The following is a 20296-nucleotide window of genomic DNA, read 5'->3' as shown; positions in this document are numbered from 1 at the left end:
ATTCATAGAAGGTAAACCTCAAGCTTCACATACCTTCCATAGAAGATGTGCCTCAGAGTCTTGCAATATTACACAAAGTGACGAGCCTCAATTTTTTTGAACTATTCCATATATTAGAAGCCTCAAACCCACACTTTGCCTCATATCAGATCATTTGAAGTATGTGTATTTTGGATAGTGAATAGGCTCTATTTATAATTTTTTGTCCATGCGAAGGGGCACGTCCTTTGGGTAGGCTGAATTGGTCCTTAGAGGGTCCACTTGGTCATTGTGGAGGTAAAATTCATATTCAAAATTTTTCATTTTCCTGCTCTTAATGAGCCTTGTAATATTTTTCTTTTAAATACAAAATAATTCTTTTTTTTGCAAGCATGAAAAACATGCTTCATATAATTTTCTTTTACAAATATAATTCATTTTTCAATATTACAAGTACAAAAGAATATTATGAAGATCTACCATAACTACAAAATTCAACACCTCTTAGAGGGGATCTTGGTAAATCCTTCTTCATCTTTAGAAGTTGGTTCAAATGAGTCCTTCTTGGGAGCGTTGAGAGGACAATCCCATAAGAGATGTCCATGCTCATGACATTTCCAGCAGCGGAAGGAGACATGCTCATAGTTGAGGATTTGGATCTAGTCAATGTCGTCTGAGTCGAGGCTTATGGCATATAGGAGAGAGTCAAAAGTATTAAGGTAGACATAGATCCTTGCAAAAGAGGTATGTCTTCATTGCTTGGTTTGTTCAGAAAGACAAACAGATTTCCTCAATTTGTTGCCAATTTCAGTTAGGGTTTTAGGATCCTAATACTCTTAAGGGAGCGTGTATAGGTGAATCCACACCGGAGCCCATGAGAAGTCCTCCTTGTCTGGGTTGAAGTGCTCTAACCATTGTGTAATGTAAAGCCCAATCGAGTTGAAGAAATAGGGGCTACCCTCCATAATTGAGATGAGGTATTTTGCTAGCGAGAATATGACAATAAAGAACCCCTTAGAGCTTAATTTCACCTCGTAATGAGCTTTCGGCTTCTAGCGCAGAGCAATCTAGTGGAGAATGGCCTTTTTAGTCAGCTAGATACCATTGAGTTTGCAAATGAGTGCATATGTATGCATGTGCTAAATTCTTATGTTGAGCCGTGCAAGAGGGATGTGCAGTATGGGGATTTTTGCAGACTTAGCAATGTAGGTAGCAATTCCTTTTATGGGCTGCGAATAAGACTTTTTTGGAGGCGATGTCAACCATTTTTGACTCCATGGCATCAACTATTTTGGACTTTAAGGGTTTCAAGGCAAGGTGTTGGTGTGTGCTAACAGAATGGTTGGAAGGACCAACGGTCCCTCCTCCCAGGCCTACTATTGGACGAGGGTTAATAGATTAGGCAAATAAGGCCGAGGGAGGAGAGGAAGGGAAGAGCTAAGCAGCAGGAGGAGGCAACATAAACCCGAGCAAAGGAGGAGCAGAGCAAGTTACATAGCGGGAGCACATCAATCCCTTTTCTAAGAGCTTTGTTTGATAGCAATAAAAAATTAAATGTAGGTCATAAATAAAATATTTCAATCCTAGTTAAAGTACTCTCTCTCTCTCTCTCTCTATATATATATATATATTTCAATCCTAGGTAAAGTACTCTCTCTCTCTTTATATATATAATTGTTATGGTTAAAATATTCCAAGTAATCTTATTATTTTACATTTTGACTATTTTTCAAGTATATATTTTGATGAGTGGGTGTGTGTATGTGTATAATGAGTATAGACCCATCTCAATCACCGAAATAAATTGAATTTCTCGAGATAAAAACTTTTTTTCTCTCCATATTTTACACTCTAAAATAAATTTACACCTCAAGTGCTTGTTAAATTTGTAATTAAAATAAATCTATACTAATAACAAGACAAAAAAACAAGAAAGCCTTAAATCTTTTAATCTTCAAAACAAAACACATACATGAACTATCTAAATATTTACTGATATAGAACCCTATCAATAAAGATTTAAAACAAAACACATGAACTATCTAAATATTTACCCTATCAATAAAACATCACTATATAGCCTTTGAAAATGATTGATTTACCTTGTCCAATAATTTAGAAGTGGGCATATGGTTGATTTATTTGTTATTTCCTTGCTAGCCAATGTCGCTTGCATGCATAAACCCATGTACAAACTAGGGAAAAATGCAAGTCAAACTCTTATGATTAAAGAGTGCAAACCCATTCAAACAATTCTCACTAAAAACCCTAGAGATATGAAATAGATTTATTTTAATTGACAATGAGGTTTTCGACTAAAAAGAGGATCGAAGGAGCGTACTAGGGTTATTGGGATTAAATAAGGAAGGCTTCTATTTACTGACCTTGTTTCACAAGCAGGGGCGGGAGCGGCCGCGGCGGGAGTCTCGATTTTCTGCAGCCATGGCAGAGCAGGTATCTCCAGGCTTCTAACAGTTTGTTTATGTATTTTGGATTTTTTTAGGGTTTACGCGACAAAACAAGTGAGTTTCTGGAGTGGAGAATATATGGTTTACTGAGCTAACTGAGATTCATGTAATGAAGAAGTGAAATTTTGCCCTAGATTTCTGCCCTACTTTCCTTTCCAACAACTAGGATTTTAATGAACTTTTAGTGGCAGATCACAACTGGACATTTGCAATATGCATATACAACAATGCACTTCAACAATTTCATCAAACAACAATACCCTAAATTACAAATATATTAATACTGTCCAACAGTCATTCAACCATACAATATCAAACCACAGATTCTGGGAATTTATTTAGCAGATTAGTATTCAGAGTTCGCATAAACACTAAAGATTTAGCTGATTCAGCACTAGTCGGCTTTTGGATTCAGCAGTTCGGTCCTCTCTATTTAAGGTTTCAATCTTCAATGAAAATGTTCTGTCGGTACCGTGCTTCGAGCCCTTTCTGGAATCACAGATAGTGCTTGGCAGACCCGAGCTTCAATTGGACAACCCTGGTCCTTCGTTGCAGATTGATCCGAGGCTTTTTCTGTTCAAATCAGCTTACCGAGCATCCGCTTCAAGATCCACATGGTTAGTGTCGAAGTTCTCCAGGACGAATGACAGTTCATAGACCCTTCCGAGTTAGGGTTGGCTTCAGGACCATTAATATTCGTTATTTTTCAAAACTGGTCTGGTACTTCACGTGGCCCTTTTCGTAATCAAACTCCACTTCGCTTCTCTGCGAAGGGACGGAAGATCCTTTCTGGACTATCCGAATGGACTTCACTGTTGTCCTGGGACAGGGAAAAGACCCTCGTTGCTACTTCTAAATTTTCGTTGTCCTAGCCCAGATCCAGATGAGATAGGAGGGATCTGGCTGCTCAAACCGGAACACCCACGAAAATGTCCACAGGGAACTTGCTATCCTTATGTGCCTGGATCCACGGTATTTAACCCTCCTTGAGAATATTCGTTGGCTTAGACAGAGAAGATTTATCCACAGAAAATATCGATACCTTCCAAAGATGGCTCTGATCTGAATTTTAGATCCTGAAAGACATAACACAGACCTTCAGACAGTCTGAAAAATATAAAAACGCAGAGAAAAAATGACAGAAGTCGTTGAACAGGGGAAGAACACACAGCTATTAGCAGAAAATCTCGTCTTTTTATTAAATATCTCATCTCCTTTTATATCCAAGGCGGTATACATTAATTCTGTTGTAACCTACTGTGCATCTCCTTGCATTCATGCTCAAGAGACCTTTTTTTTTATAAAGGCCAGGCAGGAGGCTCCATGTTTGGGAAGGAGGACCTGAGAGGAAGCTTAAATATCAGAACGAAGGCAAGGAACGAGCTCTCAAGGACCTGGAGGTCATCCTTCTATGTATGTTCCCCTTGTGATGCGTGGCGGCAAGTGATAGGTGCATAAAGGAGTTATCAGACCTCGAGACCTCAGAGAAAACTTACCAGTGAAAAGTGCACAACTTTGGGCCGTATCACCGTCCTCTCCACCTTGCCGCTTTCCGGAAGCAGTCCGGGGGGCAACCTACGTGAAGAATAAATCTCTCTACCCTTTTGGAATTGAATAGTCAACTTCCGATCCAACGTCGGAGATTCATTCTGGAGGAGTTGAAGAGATCTTTGTCCTACTGCTGCTCGACCTACGGAACCAAGTGGGGACCATGCTAGCTGGCAGGGTTTCATTCGCCGATGCTGTAAAGGGTAAAGTTCAAAGATCATAACGGTAACCCACTATTTGCCCCCCACACCCCCCCCGCTCATGTCTACCACCTCAACCCCCACCACTGAATCTTGTTGTGACACGTGTCTAACCTCGTGGTGTCATCATGACGTCACTTGATTGTTGGCCCCACTGCTTATTAAAAGACTTCCCCTGTGCAAATCTTATTTTGGGTACTCCATCATGACAACTAAGGAGGATTGGATAAAGAACTCCCAGATTTCCCAAAAGTTCATCAAGTTCGTGGATGAGAGGCCACTCAGTGAGTTGAGGCCTATTGATGTGGTGGACAGAGTGGGGGCCATCATGGAAATTACTAAGATGATCTGAAAGGAGGAAGCCAGAGTGAGAGTTGAAGAATGTCTGGGATCAGTGGCAAGGAAGGTGGATGCTTTCAATCATGAGTTTGAAGCATTGATAAGGGCAGGGTTGCCCAATTGTGGGAATTGGGTGAGTTAAGCCCCCGGGATCAGTATAAAACAATGTTTTAAAAAACGGCCGAATCGAATCCGAAATGGCCGAGTTGATTTGAGTCGTTGGGATTTTTTGTGACCCGACAGAAAAAACGGAACGAGAGGCTGAGTCATGACTCATGACTCGGTCAACCCGGCCGGTTCTACAATAACTTGGCCGAGTCAGTCATGACTCGGTCAACCCGGCCGATTCTACAATAACTCAGTTGAGTTAATGAATGCGGCTTGTAACCCCAAAAAAAATAAGATTTTTCATTTTTTTAAAATTTTTTAACTGTTAGCTAAGTGTTGGGGACTCCAAAGTGTTTTCTAAATTAGTTAAATGCTATTTGGGGTCTATTCCCCTCTCCTAGTATTGATATGCTATTCAAATTTCATGGTAATGTTAAATTCTTAAAGTAAAAGTGACATTCTCTTTAATCTTCATTTTCATCCTTTTACTTAAATTTTTAACATTACCATGAAATGACTCAGGATGTTTGAGAGTGGTTCCGGCCTCATTGGATTTCATAAGGAGAAAGTAGAATTTTAGATTTCATTCAAAATCCAGTAGACTTATCGGTTTTTTAGGATTTCAGGATTGGAGGATTGCAATGTTTCCATTGAATTTTGTCATGTATTAGGGTATGGAACTCGTATTTAATCAAGAGCACCAATCCCTCTATGTACCTTGATGTTAGTGATATTGGTTGTCGAACTCCTCTAGGATTCGCTCCCAAACTAGGAGCTTCTGAAAATGTTGCTCTTGCTCCTGTTTTCGCTCTCGCTCCCCACTTTCGCTCCTGCTCCTGTTTTCGTTCTCGCTCCCCACTTTCGCTCCCGCTCCCAAGTAACACTGACCAGATGATGTTGGCAACTCTAGCAGTATCCAATAGTATTGGTCACAAACTTTTGTTGTAGAGGCCATTTATAGCCTCCTTGGTTATGTGTTTTTGTTTTGATCTCTATATCATCATCGTGTATTTATTGGATAGTGCACTGGGTGCCATTTTGATATAATGGATATATCCATGAGCCTACTTTGATCATATGTTGTCTTCCATCTATATTCTAATGTTGTGTGTTTGGAAACATGAATGAAAATCTTTAAAATTATGTGTTTTTATGAAAAATAAATATTTAATGTATTTTTTACAACGACCGTGTCATTGAAATCGAGCCGGCCGAGTCGATACGGAGTCGGAGTCGACCCTCGGCCGAGTCGGAGTCGGAGTCGGAGTTTTAAAACATTGGTATAAACAGCGCCTGGTGGAGGGCAAAAGCATACCAGACTCCTCTCATGAGAAGATTGACACTCTAAAGAGGAGAACAATGGTCAATTATCTCAAGAAAGACTTTTAGTTGCTTGGATTGATAAAAATGCTATTCAGGGCAAGGCTGGACTACTCAGACCTCACCAGTTTGAAGATCTCACATCAGTTGTTTTTCTAGTCTCCTCTCTCAAATCCAGTACTATGGCAGAGGTGTCAGCAGTTCATCGATCCACCTACGCTCCAGATCATCGACCCCTCGATGCAACCACCACCTCCTTCCCAACAACATTGAAGATATTGTAGATTGTGTCAATCATGACACTTTTACTTTTACTTTTACTTTTATGTAACTATTTTATTTCCATAGTCAGTTTACATTTTATGTTATAGACAATTGTGCTATGAGGCATGCTTAATTTTGGTATGATGATTCTCTAGAACAAAATCAAGAGGGAATATTTTTGTAACGGGTTTTCCTTCGGGAGCCCTATAAAGACTATGAGAAGAGACTCTAAAAGGGTTCAAAACTTTGTGAAATTTTGCATTCCAATAGAGAAGCTCTTGTGCATTATGGATGTATTATTGCTCTGTTGAAAATTAATACAAGCTTTTGGCGATTCCGGCTCACCTGGGTTTATAGTATGTGTTCTGGTTATGTGTCTTCATATGTGTTTCATTTTCTTCTCATATTGTATTGTAAGTATCGTTGGATGTTTTTCTCATGAATGTATGGATTCGTTGAAGTCAAATATTGATGTATAACACTTGTATGGACATGAAAATCAAATCCTTAAAGAGCATACTACGTATCTTTGCACTCCATTCTTAATCTCTGCTTTCTTCGCTTCATTCTGATTTTTACTATACAAGATTCTTATGGATAAGCCATGTGTATTGAATTTCCTCCTAAGTTTAATTCCTCTATTCCATATACTACAATGATTTATTTGTTGAAAAGTGTAACTAGGTTCAGTGTTCATAATGACATGTAATTATGATTTTATGTAATGAGATGTAAATAATTTTTTTTTATTATATTGACTTGCTTCATGGGTTTCATGAGCAAGTGATTTTGTTTTTGAGTCAAGACTCCCATTGAGAGTCTTTTAGATTTATTTGTCATCTAGTCATAAAATGTTAGAGTCATTGTCATGTAATTGAAGTCATGTTACACTATGTAAAAGGTCAATATTGTTTATTGTCTAGATGAAGTCAGCCTAACTCCATCAATCTTGTCGTCCTAAAGGCCATATGAACAAGTGTGTATATAGCTTACTTGGCCTCACTTGAAGAGAACAATTCGATCAAGAAACTCGTCTTGAATTCAAAGACGCAGAAGAACGGAGAAAGTGTCAAGAGAAGTATGAAATAGAAGTGTGAAGAAGATAGCTCGAAGATAAGGTTTTGTCTGGGCAATACGAAGGAGTTTCTTATGGGGAATATGAAGTTAGGGTTTCTTCTGGACCAATGAAAATAATCTTTTTTGGGGCAGTGCGAAGAAGGGTATCTTTTAGGGCAATGCGAAGAAGGGCATCTTCTGGGCAGTACGGAGAAGGGTTTCTTATGGGGCAACGATGGAAAGACTGTTCTGGGTAATCAAAGTAGAGACAGAGTTTCTCTATACAAGACTTAGAGATCTAGATTCTCTAGAGAAGTTGTGAAGGTGCAGTGGAAAAGGATAGAGACCAAGTTTCTCTAGAAGGAGCCAAAAAGGAGCAGTGCTAGATCAAGAAGAAAGGCGAAGGAAGGAAGAGGCAGAGCAGTAAGGTTGGTGACAAGGTTCTTGAGAGGATACTAGAGTCAAGGGCCTGTGTCATGGTTTTGGTACTTATCAATTGAAGATCTAGAAGAAGAATTTTGATCGGGTTTTCTATCAGGAGGTGAGACTCTAAGAGGTTTTGGCCCTGGATGGAGAAGCCTACATACTGTGTCACTTGTCTTTTATTATGCATTTTGGTAATTGTCTTGATGAAGGAACACATTAATAAGCTAACGAAGAAAAAACTATAAGATAAGAAGTAAAAGTACATCACAAGCAATTATCAGGAAGATAAATTAACTTTGAATGCCCTAGATTTCTCAACTTTATTAAGTCGCAAACCCATGTGATGAAGGTCGCTATACAATTGCATTAATGTTTATACGAGTTGATTTTTTATTCGATGGTTGTATACTTCTTTTGGAGGAGGGTTTTGAATCACTGTTTTTCCATGAATTTTGAATATTGAGTGTGTGTGATATCTCTTGCAAATCTGCAAGCACATCATTTTGGATGTCCTACGCACTGGTGTTCTTTCCAACCTGAGGGCTGTCTTTCGGAGGTTGTTTCCAACCACAACATATTCTTAATTCTAAAACTAGTGCATTATAAAAAACACAGAAAATCATACGTATTTTAGCAATTGACTTCAAAAGTCCAACAATCTTGTATGCTAATGTTGGAGTTGCCTTTTTCCCTCTCTTTTTTCTCTTTCAGCTTTTCTTGCCTACCTCAACTGTTGGATGTTGCCTTTGCCTTCTTTTGTGCTTTCCTCTTCCTTGTCTCTCTCGGAGTCTGGCAGTTGTTGCCCAATTCCTCATTATTTAGATTTGGGAGTGTCCCTGCTTCCATCAACAAATGGGGAAAATTCTTCTTCGATATCTCTGCAGATATCCATTTGGCTTGAGTTGGTGATGGATTGCTGCTTGCGAGTGGTCCTCAAGAATGGAGTCCTTAAGTAGAGGAGCTTGAACATCTAGTATATTTTCCATTGGATGCTGCACTATGACCTCTTCTTTAAACAGAGGAGGTTCAAAACATTTTAGATGTTGAGAAATCTAGGGTGTCAAGGTTAAGTGATTTCTCTTCTATTAGTAACTGCTTGCGAATGCTTTTTACATCTTAGATTAGGATTATTATTTTTTATTTTTATTTTTATTATTATTTTTTTCCTTGTTTGTTGTTTCTTTATTTATATTGTTATAGTGTTATTCTTCATCAAACAACTACTAATGGATAAACATTAAGAGACAAGAGACACAAAGTATAGGCTATCAGCCAGGGCCAAAACCTCTCCCATTTGAGACGAAAACCTGAACAAATTCTTTTTCTTAAAGAGACTTTAATTGATGAATACCAAGACCAAGACCCTTGACCTGTTTGCCTCTCCAAGACCAAGACACAAAACTTCCTTAATGAGATCCTTAGTCAACTATAGTCAACCTTTCGCTCTTTCCTCCTTCTCGACTTCTCTCCAACTTGGCTTCCTTTTGCTTCGGCAACCTTAATTGCAGCACATACAAGAGATATATGGTGAATTGACCCCCTTGAATCTTCTTCGCTTGGATAGAATGACCTTCTCCTCCAACTCGGCTAGATGAACTGACTTATGTCCTTCTTGAATTAGCTTTTATCACATCAAGATAGAATTCGTCCTTTTCTGCAGTAATAATAGTCCTCTTCTTCGCACGTGTGAGGGGAGATCAACCCTAAAACAATCCCAAATCACTCCCAAAGACTTCGCTCTTCTTCCTTCACTCTTCGCTGATGATTAGGCTTCTTCTAAGTGATCTTTGCACTCCTTATTTCAGACTTGACCTTGACCGAAATTTTGCTTCTGAAATGAGGCCGAGCTGCCTATTTATAGTCATTGGAGCCTCCATAATGAGTTGACATGAACTGGGGATGAGTGGATGTGTCCTTTTGAGAGATTTCATTATTCTTTTGAAGCCGACTTGAAGGAGGTGACTTGTGCTTGTCTTGGAGGGCTATTTGACACTTTCATTAACTCTTATACAAATGTAACATACCCAAGAAGGGTTCTTCATAATGACTTTGACTCTTTTTGACTTTATGACCAATCTTAAGGGCTCACAATGGTAGCCATTACTAAAATAAAATTCCTTGCTCATGAAACTCATAAGACAAGCATTACAATTTTTTGTTTGTTTGTTTACATCAATTACGTAAAATCACAATTACACATGTCATTATGAAGATCGAACCTAGTTACACTTTTCAACACTCCCTCTTAACTAGGGAGGTATTCATAATTGTACTTGGTCATTCTGAATTTGAAGAATTCCTCGTAACAAGAGTCGGATTGGTAACCCATCTATTCAACATCATATCAACTAGCATTGTCACATAGCAAAGCCTTGACTAACAACTCTATCTCTCCACGAGACTTGAGCACAATGCTGGCGAGGCCAATAATGTATGGACACCTTTATCATTGTCTCTCTTGGGAACGTACCCCACTCGAGTTCTCAGGGTGTGTTCCATCAGGACTATTCTTATCTTTGATTCCCATTCCTCAAAGAATACCTGTCCTCTACAACTACTCTTGTCTTGGATGCCCCAACTCATCCTCAAAGAACATCTGATGCCAGATGTTTACCCAATCCTCCATTCTGTCTTCCCAAGTGAAGACAAGAATGATGTGTCTATCTCTCCCTCTTAATTAGGAAGGACATATTTGTTCCAATAAAGGAATGTACTCATTCCTACATAAGGAATGTACCTAAGCTCCCTCTTGGCTGAGGAATTTTACTTCCAAGTTTCTACCAAGTAAGAAATTTATTTCCACACTCACTCTTAATTAGGGACCTACCTCAGGTGGAGATGATGGGACAATCAACTACTTGAAGAACTCCTCTTCACGATGTCATGAACTTCTTTTTGTTATTCAGACCATCCATCACTTTCATCCACGAGTTAGTCATGTCATCATCGAAAAGTGATCCATCAGTCGATATCTGTCTTCCTTCATGCCATGCCACCTTCTTTCATGCCATGTTTCCTTAAGGATCTTTCATCCTATTACATGGGCATCGATGGTGGAAGATATCCATAGATCTTTCCTCAGCAGCCCTGCATAAGCCCATCACATAGGTAATTTTGATTTAATGTTCATTCCCATCCAGATATTGCTCAAAAATAAAGAGGAATGAACATTAAATCAAAATTACCTTTATGATGGTCTTTCATCATGACATCTTCTAGTTTGCATCAATATCCTGCATACATGTCGACACATCTCCAAAGATATACATTGTAAAAGGTCTCTTTCTTTTTTAAACTTCGTTTGAATCTACACATCTTTCATGGAGATATCCTAGTCGGTTTTCTTGGTCTTTGGATGTTGATTGCCTTTTTCATGGTTGCGTATCCCACGATCTCTTTGATCCTTTATTTTTATTTATATTCTAGGCCAGGAGCTTCCAATCAAAGTTCCTCTAATTAATGTCAACCACCTCATATTACATATGAGGACATATTATGTTGATTTCATCTAGTGAATGTGTAACCCATGCATTTCTGCATCCCTTCGAAGGAGGAGATCCTTCTCTTTGATTATGCTCCCAATATAGAGCAATTGATCCATTTTGCCTGCAACCATATCACATGACTTTACAATATCAAATACAAACATACATACCACATTTTTCTTTATGTCATCCAGACTTCCTTCAACGACTTCCTTGATTGAAAAAGAGCTTCAATCCCTTGATCTGCTTCACCTCTTATGTCATCCCTTGAATTACACAAGTTTGGAATTCTTGATGAAACACTTGCTTCCCTTCTTGATCAATGAACTTTTCGATGGAGATTCCATCAGAGAATCTTGATGATCTAGAGTATCCCCATCTAGCAGATGTTTCCTTTTTGATTGATGTATAATCAACTTTGACCTGGATGGCCTTTTTCCTTTTGATAAGTGCCACTTATGTTTCCAATGAGGTTCCCAAGAGCTATATCCTTCATAGTTGATTGCCATAGATTTCAATTTCAACCATCTTTCATGTTTCTCTATGATGATGTCTCAAGTTCTTTCTTTCAATGCTTTTATGATGCCATGATGCATCCCATCATTTTTCTTAGTGAATCATGATAGCCATATCTTATAACAAAAGACTTAGGAACTTGAAAAAGAACTCAGGTGAGGAAGACTATCTCAGTCATAGTAGAGATATCTTAGTTCCTCTTCCTTGGTCTTCTTCTTTTCAGCGTCCTCCACTTCTTCGGTAATATGGGCTTCTTCTCTTCCTCTTTTGTTATTGTCCTTCTTGATCTTAGGACAATCTCTATTGTAGTTCCCATATTCTTGACACCCATAGCATTGAATCTTAGTCATGCTCCTTTTCCTTTTCCCAGGACCAAACTTTCAAATTTTTCCCTTTCTTCTTGTCATTGTAGCATAAGCTTGATTTGCTCACCTGCTCCCACACCAGATTTTTCTTTTAGTCCAGATTCTTCAATCTTGCACAATGACCATTGATCCTGGAATGGAGTAGTTTCTTTTGTCCCATAAATACTTGAAGTAAAGTTACCCCACTCCTTCGGTAATGCATTTAGCACAATTGTAGTCATTTCTCTACCAGACATGACTTCTCCTAGATCTTGAAGTTGATCCTAGATCTTAGATATCCTCATAAAGTATGAGGCTATTCCATCTTCCCTTGACATCTTCAGCTTGTAGAGTTCTTGTCTTAACGAGATGACTTCTCTAGCAGTGCTTACGGAATACAACTCTACCAGTTTGTCATAGATTTCTTTTGAAGTTTCGAGTTTTGATATGTATGGTATGAGGGGATCCTTGATGGATTCTATGAGAATCCTTTGAGCCCTAACTTCCCCTTTCATGTATTTTGCAGGAGCTTGAACATCTTCCTTTCGCTGGTTTAGCGATAAATCCTTTTGACATGTACCATAACCTCATTTTCAATGAGATTCAAATCTGTCCTTTTCTTCCATGCAAAATAGTTTGAAACCCCAACCAATTTGTTTCTTTCCTTGCAAAAAGACATTTTGACAGATTCAGATGTGGACATGAATATGCTTGTTAGGATGCTCCTTCTCCTTGTTGCTTTCTTGATGTTGATGATGATATAGAGAATAGAAAACTTCTCCTTGATGAACATTGTTTTCTCCAATAATGATCCTTGATCCCACAAAGAGGGAGATCCTTTTCGATCCTTTGATTATGGAGTCTTTGTTGATGAAGATCAATGATGACTTCTTGATGATGTCTTCAATGGTATCGACCTTACTTCAACGAGAGAGAGATCGCCTTAGAATCTTGATAACAACGTTCTTGGTCTTGCTTGATGTAAAAGTCCTTTAACTTGATTAGTGTCTTTGAGGTCTCTTGAGATGGTTTGAGGGTTCCAAAACTTCTTTGTAGACTTCTTCTTTGATCTAGGGTTAAGATGCTTCCTTTGTAGATCTTGACTTCAAGATAATCTTTGCTTTGATGCCTTCCTCGAGATTTGATCCTTGAGTGTCCCTTGATAAGATGCCCTTCCTTGACTTTGTTGCCTTAGCTTTGATACCATGTTGAGAAATCTAGGGCATCAAGGTTAAGTGATTTCTCTTTTATTAATAACTGCTTGTGAATGCTTTTTACTTCTTAGATAGGATCTTCTTTTATTTATATTAGTATAGTGTTATTCTTCATCAAACAATTGCCAATGCATAAACCATAAAGAGACAAGAGGCACAAAATATAGGCTATCGGTTGCCAAAACCCCTCCCACTTGAGAGGAAAACCCGAACACATTTTTCTTTTTATATAGACTTCAATTGACGAATACCAAGACCAAAACCAAGACCCTTGACCTATTTGCCTCTCCAATACCAAGACACAAAACTTCCTTGATGAGATCCTTAGTCAACTATAGTCAACCTTCTGCTCTTTCCTCCTTCTCGGCTTCTCACTAACTTCGACTTCCCTCTCTGCTTTAGACCTGCAACTTTTTCAGTCTCCTTGGAAACCCTAGTTGCAATGAGTTATATGGTGGATAAAATGGCCTTCTCCTCCAACTCAGCTAGATGGACCGACTTATATATTTCTTTAATCAACTTATATTGCAACAAGATAGAGTTCGTCCTTTTTTGCAGTAATAATAGCCCTCTCCTTTGCATGTGTGAGGGGAGATCAACCCTAAAGACTTCGCTCTTCTTTCTTCACTCTTTGCTGATGATTAGGCTTCTTCTAAGTGATCTTCACTCTCCTTGACCTTGACTGAAATTATGCATTTGAAATGAGGCGTAGCTGCCTATTTATAGTCGTTGGAGCCTCCATAATGAGTCGACATGAATTGAGGATGAGCTGACATATCCTTTTGAGAGATTTCATTATTCTTTTGAAGCCAACTTGAAGGAGGTGGCTTGTGGTTATCTTGGAGGGCTTTTTGACACTTTCATTGACTCTTATACAAATGTAACATACCCAAGAAGGGTTCTTCATACATGACATTAACTCTTTTTGACTTTATGACCAATCCTAGGGGCTCATAATGGGGGCAATACTAAAAGTAAAATTCCTTGCTCATGAAACCCATGAGACAAGCATTACCAAAATAATTTTATTTCTCTTCTTTACATCAATTACATAAAATCACAATTACACGTCATTAAGAAGATCGAACCTAGTTACACTTTTCAACATTAGATTGTAAACATTCATAACATCGTGCATGCTTAGCTGGGGAGGCAAATCCAAACGATATGCATTTTTTCCAATGCGTTCCAGAAATGTATATGAACCATATCTCAGAGATGCAGTTTATGGTCCTGTCCTTTGAAACGTTGCTTGTCTAACAACACTCATACACAGTCTCTTAGTTGAAAGAACATTGGCTGCCTGTGCCTATCATGCTTTTGTTTAGCACATCCTTGGGCAGCTTGTAATGCAACAATTATTTGTTGATGTTGCTGAGAGAGAGACTGGATAAATTGCTAAGTTGATCGCTATTCTTGTTGCTGATGTGCAGATCTTGAGAGCATGATAGTAAGTGGCATCTCATAGGGCGATCTTGGCTGAAACCCAAAACAAACTTCAAATGTTGAAAATCTAGTGGAAGAATGTGTAGCTCTGTTGTAGCTTTGCTGGATGATATGCAAATATGGATCCCATTGTTTATTCTTAGAAAAAGGGAGTGCACCAATGTACGATTAATAACTTCTATTTGGTCATCAGTTTGTGGGTGGAAGGCTGTAGAGAATTGAAGTTGGCAACCCAACAAATACCATAAAGTACGCCAAAATGTGCTCAGAAAACGAGTGTCTTGATTAGAAATAATGCTTTTGGACAAGCAAAAGTGTGGCCAAACATGCTGGAAAAATAGATTTGTTGTTTGAGCAACAAAAGTAGTCTTATGGCAAGGAATCAATATAGCCATTTTAGAGAAGCGACAAACCACTCCCCATATAGCATCATGTTTTTAGAATGTAGTAGAAATACCACTCAAAAAATCCATAGAAATAAATTCCCAAGGTTGGGATAGCACAGGTAGTGGTTGATAGATACCATGTCTACGGTTTGAAGGCTTGCTTTGGGAACAAAGTGTACATGCTTGTATAAACTTTTCCACTTGCTTGTGCAAGGCAGGCCAATAGAAGTGGTGTTGTAGATTAAGAATGGTTTTTGAGGTGCCAAAATGCTCTCCACATGAAGAGGCACGTGCTTCTCGGATCAGCAAGAGACTATCATCACATTGTGGCACACAAAGTTGTCTGAGTTTGTATAACCATCCATGTCTAATGGTATAATCAAGAAATGCTGTTTGAGTGATAATGGTAGGTTGCTGCAAAACTGTCCATATCTCTCCAAATGCAAGATTTGTAGCATACATTTCTTTCCAAGCATCATACGTTGCACACCACACCTCTAGCACATGCAACACTTGAGTAGGGGGACTGCTTAACAAATCAACCACTTTGTTGATTTGACCCTTATATTTAATTACCAGATGAAATTGCTGAATGTAAACAACCCACTTCAAATCGCATTGTTCTTGAATCTTTTTTGTGAATTGATAAAGATGAGAGGGTGATGGTCTATATGAAGAATTGAAGAATTGTCTCTTTGCCCAAAATATAATGATGCCATTGCTCCAATGCTTGGACAAGGCTTTAAAATTCTTTTTCACAAGTGCTATACACAAGTTTAGCCTCTTCAAGTGTTTCAGAATGATAAGCCATGGGGTGACCTCCTTGTTTAAGAACAACTCCAATAGCACACTGAGTTGCATTAATTTCGACCTTAAAGGGTTGATTCAAGTTTGGTAACCGTAAAACATGTGTTGAGCATAAAGCATGTATGAGTTTAGAAAAATGCCACTCTGCTTCATTATCCCAAAGATATTGTGGTTGGTTGTAGAGCTGATGTAATGGACAGGCGAGTTGAGAAAAATGAGCTACAAATTTCCGGTAAAAGTTAATACCTCCCATGAAGCTTTTTAGATCATGAGCATTGGAAGGTGCAGGCCAGTGTGCCAAAGCTTGCACTCGTGATGGATACGAGCGAACTCTCGTTGAATCAATGATGAAGCCTAAATATTGCACTGATGTTTGTCCAAAGTATTATTTCTTTTCTTTGACTTGAAGTTGATGTGCTCGAAGGAGCTCTAGAATGCTATGAATGTGTTGCATGTGTTCCGCCCAATATTTATTGAAAATCAAAATGTCATCAAGATAAATAACCACAAACTTGCTCAAGTATGCCCTGATGTTAATTTTAGTTAACAATGGTATGTTCTATGCTTAGCATAATTTACTTCAATGTTCCTTAGTAGCCCAATAATAATTTCCAATTTCCAATAGCAATCAAAATAATCACATTGATAATAAAAGTAAATAGAACATGAAACAAAATGTAGAAGACAAACCAAGACAAGAGGACACTAGATTTGGCGGATGCCAGGGAAAAACCCCAATGTGGGGAAAACCCTTTGATCAATTTTTCTTATTATTATATCAAAAGTTTAGCAGAGAGAGGGAGTACAAAAGTCAAATTGACTTGCCCAATTCAAAGTCAAAACAACCCTCTAAATTTCTATAGTCAACTGCAGTCAAACTTCAGCCCTAACAAAAATGTCAACACTCGTCAAAATAGCCACAAATCATCCTCAAAGCAATGGGGCCTTCCTCAGTGAAACTCGGTTTGATCAGGAGGTTAAAGTCAACCCAAAACAACTCGGTCAAAGGAGAGAGAAAACTTTTGTAACTTTTTTGCGGTCAAACTGCAGTCGACACTGAAGTCAATGTTGGTCAAATTGTCCAAAATTCCTCGATTTCTATTCCTAGAAATGCAGCCTTAAAAGATCAAACTTTTGACCCCAAGAATGCAATCAAACTTGGTCAACAAGCAGTCAAATTTGTCACAGAATTCTAAATTTTGGTTTGCAATTTTGCCCAGAAAACTCGTCCTCCTTGCCACATGTGTGAGAGGGAGAAGTTGCCCAATGTTGTACGAACCAATTAGATGAAGAGAGAGAAGAATGCATGAGTGATGATGATGCCAAATGAGGTGTGAGGTCTGTTGTATTTATACAATTCGTTATGGGTGAGGAGACATCCATTGGGCTTCTTGAGCCTACATGATGATGTGGCCGACCTGAACAATTTGCACATGAGTGGGCATAAATTCAAAATCACACTTCTGCTTGTCCAAATGAGATGATCTTTATATCAATTTTGGTCCTCTCGAAAAGAGGAATTTAATGCAATCATCATCTCTATCAAATGAGCTGTCCAAAGGTGGAATTTGGCCCTACTTGCCAATTTTAACACACCCTATCAACTAGGGAGAATTCGACCTGCCAATCCATTTGTTGTCATCGATCATCATGCCATCCTGTCGTCATGTGTCATCTCTTTCATCTCATCTTTTCTCTCTTGAACCATGAAGTAATAATGAAGAAGAATTGATCGAGAGTGAGTCACAAGGCCTTACCACTCTCCACTGACAAAAGCCAGTCCAGAGGTACCCAAATCAAGTTGTTGAACAACATGCATCCTAGACATAGGGAGTACGACTGTACATGATGCGTCCATTGGTAGTGCTATGGTCCCTATCCATGTTTCCCAACTCATTGGCCAGATGAGAGGTACTTCCAATGAGTTCCGAACTACATGGGTAAGATGTATGCTGGGGCATCAACAAAAGAGGGTGAACCACTCATCCTATGTATACGTTAATTATAGGGCAAGGCGAAACACTTACCCTACACACATGTGTCTAGTAGGGGAAGGTGAACCACTCACCCTGTACACAACACACCATATAGGGGAAGGTGAACCACTCACCCTATACACAACGCACCCTATAGGGGAAGGTGATCCACTCACCCTATGGTCCCTCATAGCTCCAAGAAGTACCCCAAGCCCATAGGAGCTCCCAGAGCTCAGTGTCCAACTCAAGCAGGACCCTCATGGGATGGTATTTCCATAACTCCAAGTTTCTCTCTGAAGGTTAAGAATTTGACCTTCCCTAAAGGCTTCGTGAGGATATATGTGACCTGCTCATCAATCCTGATGTGTTGGAGCCTTATTGCTCCCTGTTGTACCATATCCCAGATAAAGTGGTACATGATATCAATGTGCTTGGAACACGGGATTCTCTGAAAGACGAATCCCACTTTGGTTGTTGTAGGAGATCACAGTGGTGTCTAGCACGTGCTCAAATAGCTCACTGAAGAGCTTCCTCAACCAAACAACGTCACAACTGGCCATACTAACTGCAATGTATTCAGCCTCGAGGATGCTTAGTGCAACCGATTTCTGCTTCATGCTCATCCAAGAAATTGAAGCAGACCCTATTGAGAAGCAACATCCAAACGTCCTCTTATGATCCACGACACTGCCAGCCTAGTCAACTTTTGTATATCAATGCATTCTCAAATTCCCGACAGTGTATCTCAGTCCATAATAGATTGTGCCCTGGAGATATCTCAAGAGATTCTTAACAACAATCCAATGTATGTGATGAGGCTTGACCATAAATTGACTCAATGTGTTCACAACGAAGCATATGTCAGGACGAGAGTTTACCAAGAACATCAGGGTCCCCACAAGTTGTCTATATTCAGAAGGATTTGCCAATTCGGGCCCAACAACACTTCCACATAGCTTCTTGAAGTTGAGTTCCATCGGAGTAGGCACAAACTTGCAATCCACCATCCCGCATCTCTCGAGTAGCTTCACAATGTATTTTCCTTGAGAAAGGAAAATCTCATCTTGTTTTAGCTAGAATTCCAGGCCTAGGAAGTAGTGCATCAATCCTAAGTCCTTCATCTCGAATTCGGAAGCCAACTACCTCTTGCAATGATAAATGAGAGGGTTTGCACCTGCCAGAAAGAGATCATCGAGATAAAGGACCAGAATGAAAGGCATGCCATTTTCAACCTTGAAATATAGGTTAGGGTCAGCTTCGCTCCCTGTAAATCCCAACTTCATAAGATAGCTATCAATCCTCTCATACCAGGCCCTGGGGCTTGCTTCGACCCATAGAGGTATTTCTTCAATCTGCATATGTGTGTCCTTTGATCCTTTACTTCGAACCCCTCAGGTTGTTCTAAGTAGACTTCCTCCTTAAGTGAGCAATGCAAGAAAGCAATATTCACATCCATTTGGTGTAAGCTCCATCCTTGAGAGGCAGTAAGAGTAATAATCGAATAGTGGTATATCGGGCAACTGGTGCAAATATCTCATCATAGTCCACTCCTTCCTTTTGAGAGAAGCCTCAAGCACCGAATATGGCCTTGTATTTTTCAGCACTCCTATCAACACTATGTTTGATTTTGTAAAGCCATTTAGAAGTGACCATAGGCTTGACCTTGGGTCTAGGAACCACATCTTAGACAACATTCTTCATGATGGATCCGTACTCCTCATTCATTGCATCATTCCATACTTGGTGTTTCATGGCTTCTTCGAACGTACAAGGCTCAGATTGAACAATAGTACTCATAGCAACAAGGTACCATTGATACCTATTGGGCTTCTTATTTTCACGAAATGTCACTCTTGGAGCAATATGCTTTTCAGATTCTTCAAGAGTGTCTTTGAGCCACAAAGGTCTTTTCCTTGAGTTAGAGGGATCACTAGGAGGTGCATCAATGGGATCCATCAGGGCTTCAACATTGGGCATAGGGTCATTGGACGAAGGTTCATCTTGCTTTCATGTAGCATTATCATTCTCTTTTCTTGGAATGGGTAGGTCTTTGGCTTTCCCAAGAGCAGTGTCTTCATTGAATGTAACATCATGACTTACTTCCACATCTTATTGACCAGGCACATAGATTTTATATGCCTTTGAGTTTTCACTGTAGCCCACAAATGTTACTTTCTTCTCGCATGCTCTCAACCCGTTTCTCTTCTCTTTAAGCACAAGAAATATATGGGACAACCAAATATTCTAAAATGAGAAACATTAGGTTTCTTACCAGTGAAAATGTCAAGCCAGGAGTAACTCCACTTTGGCAGAAAACTAATTCGTATTATTCCATCAGGTATGTTATTGTTATATACAAAAGGATGTGACTGTTCAGTTCATCTTCTGATGACTGTCCACATTCCTATTTTAAT

The 20296-nt window shown here is 39.2% G+C and overlaps 1 protein-coding gene across 1 annotated transcript in view; it reads left to right on the top strand.

The window, feature by feature from the left end:
• The first annotated feature begins 2269 nt into the window (after positions 1-2269).
• Positions 2270-20296, top strand: part of LOC149146665 (small ribosomal subunit protein uS17z-like) — a 34361-nt gene continuing 16334 nt past the window's right edge. The window contains exon 1 of the mRNA XM_089451467.1: positions 2270-2433. Within this exon, the coding sequence (XP_089307593.1) occupies positions 2422-2433 (12 nt within the window). The 5' untranslated portion in view covers positions 2270-2421. The remainder of the gene's footprint in view (positions 2434-20296) is intronic.

Source organism: Pinus tabuliformis, chromosome X (genome assembly GCF_031772625.1).
Source record: "Pinus tabuliformis cultivar Carrire ecotype Pingquan chromosome X, CPIR1, whole genome shotgun sequence".
Lineage (NCBI taxonomy): Eukaryota > Viridiplantae > Streptophyta > Pinopsida > Pinales > Pinaceae > Pinus > Pinus tabuliformis.
The sequence above is the reverse complement of the archived record's forward strand: the minus strand, read 5'-3'. Positions and strand labels throughout refer to the sequence as shown.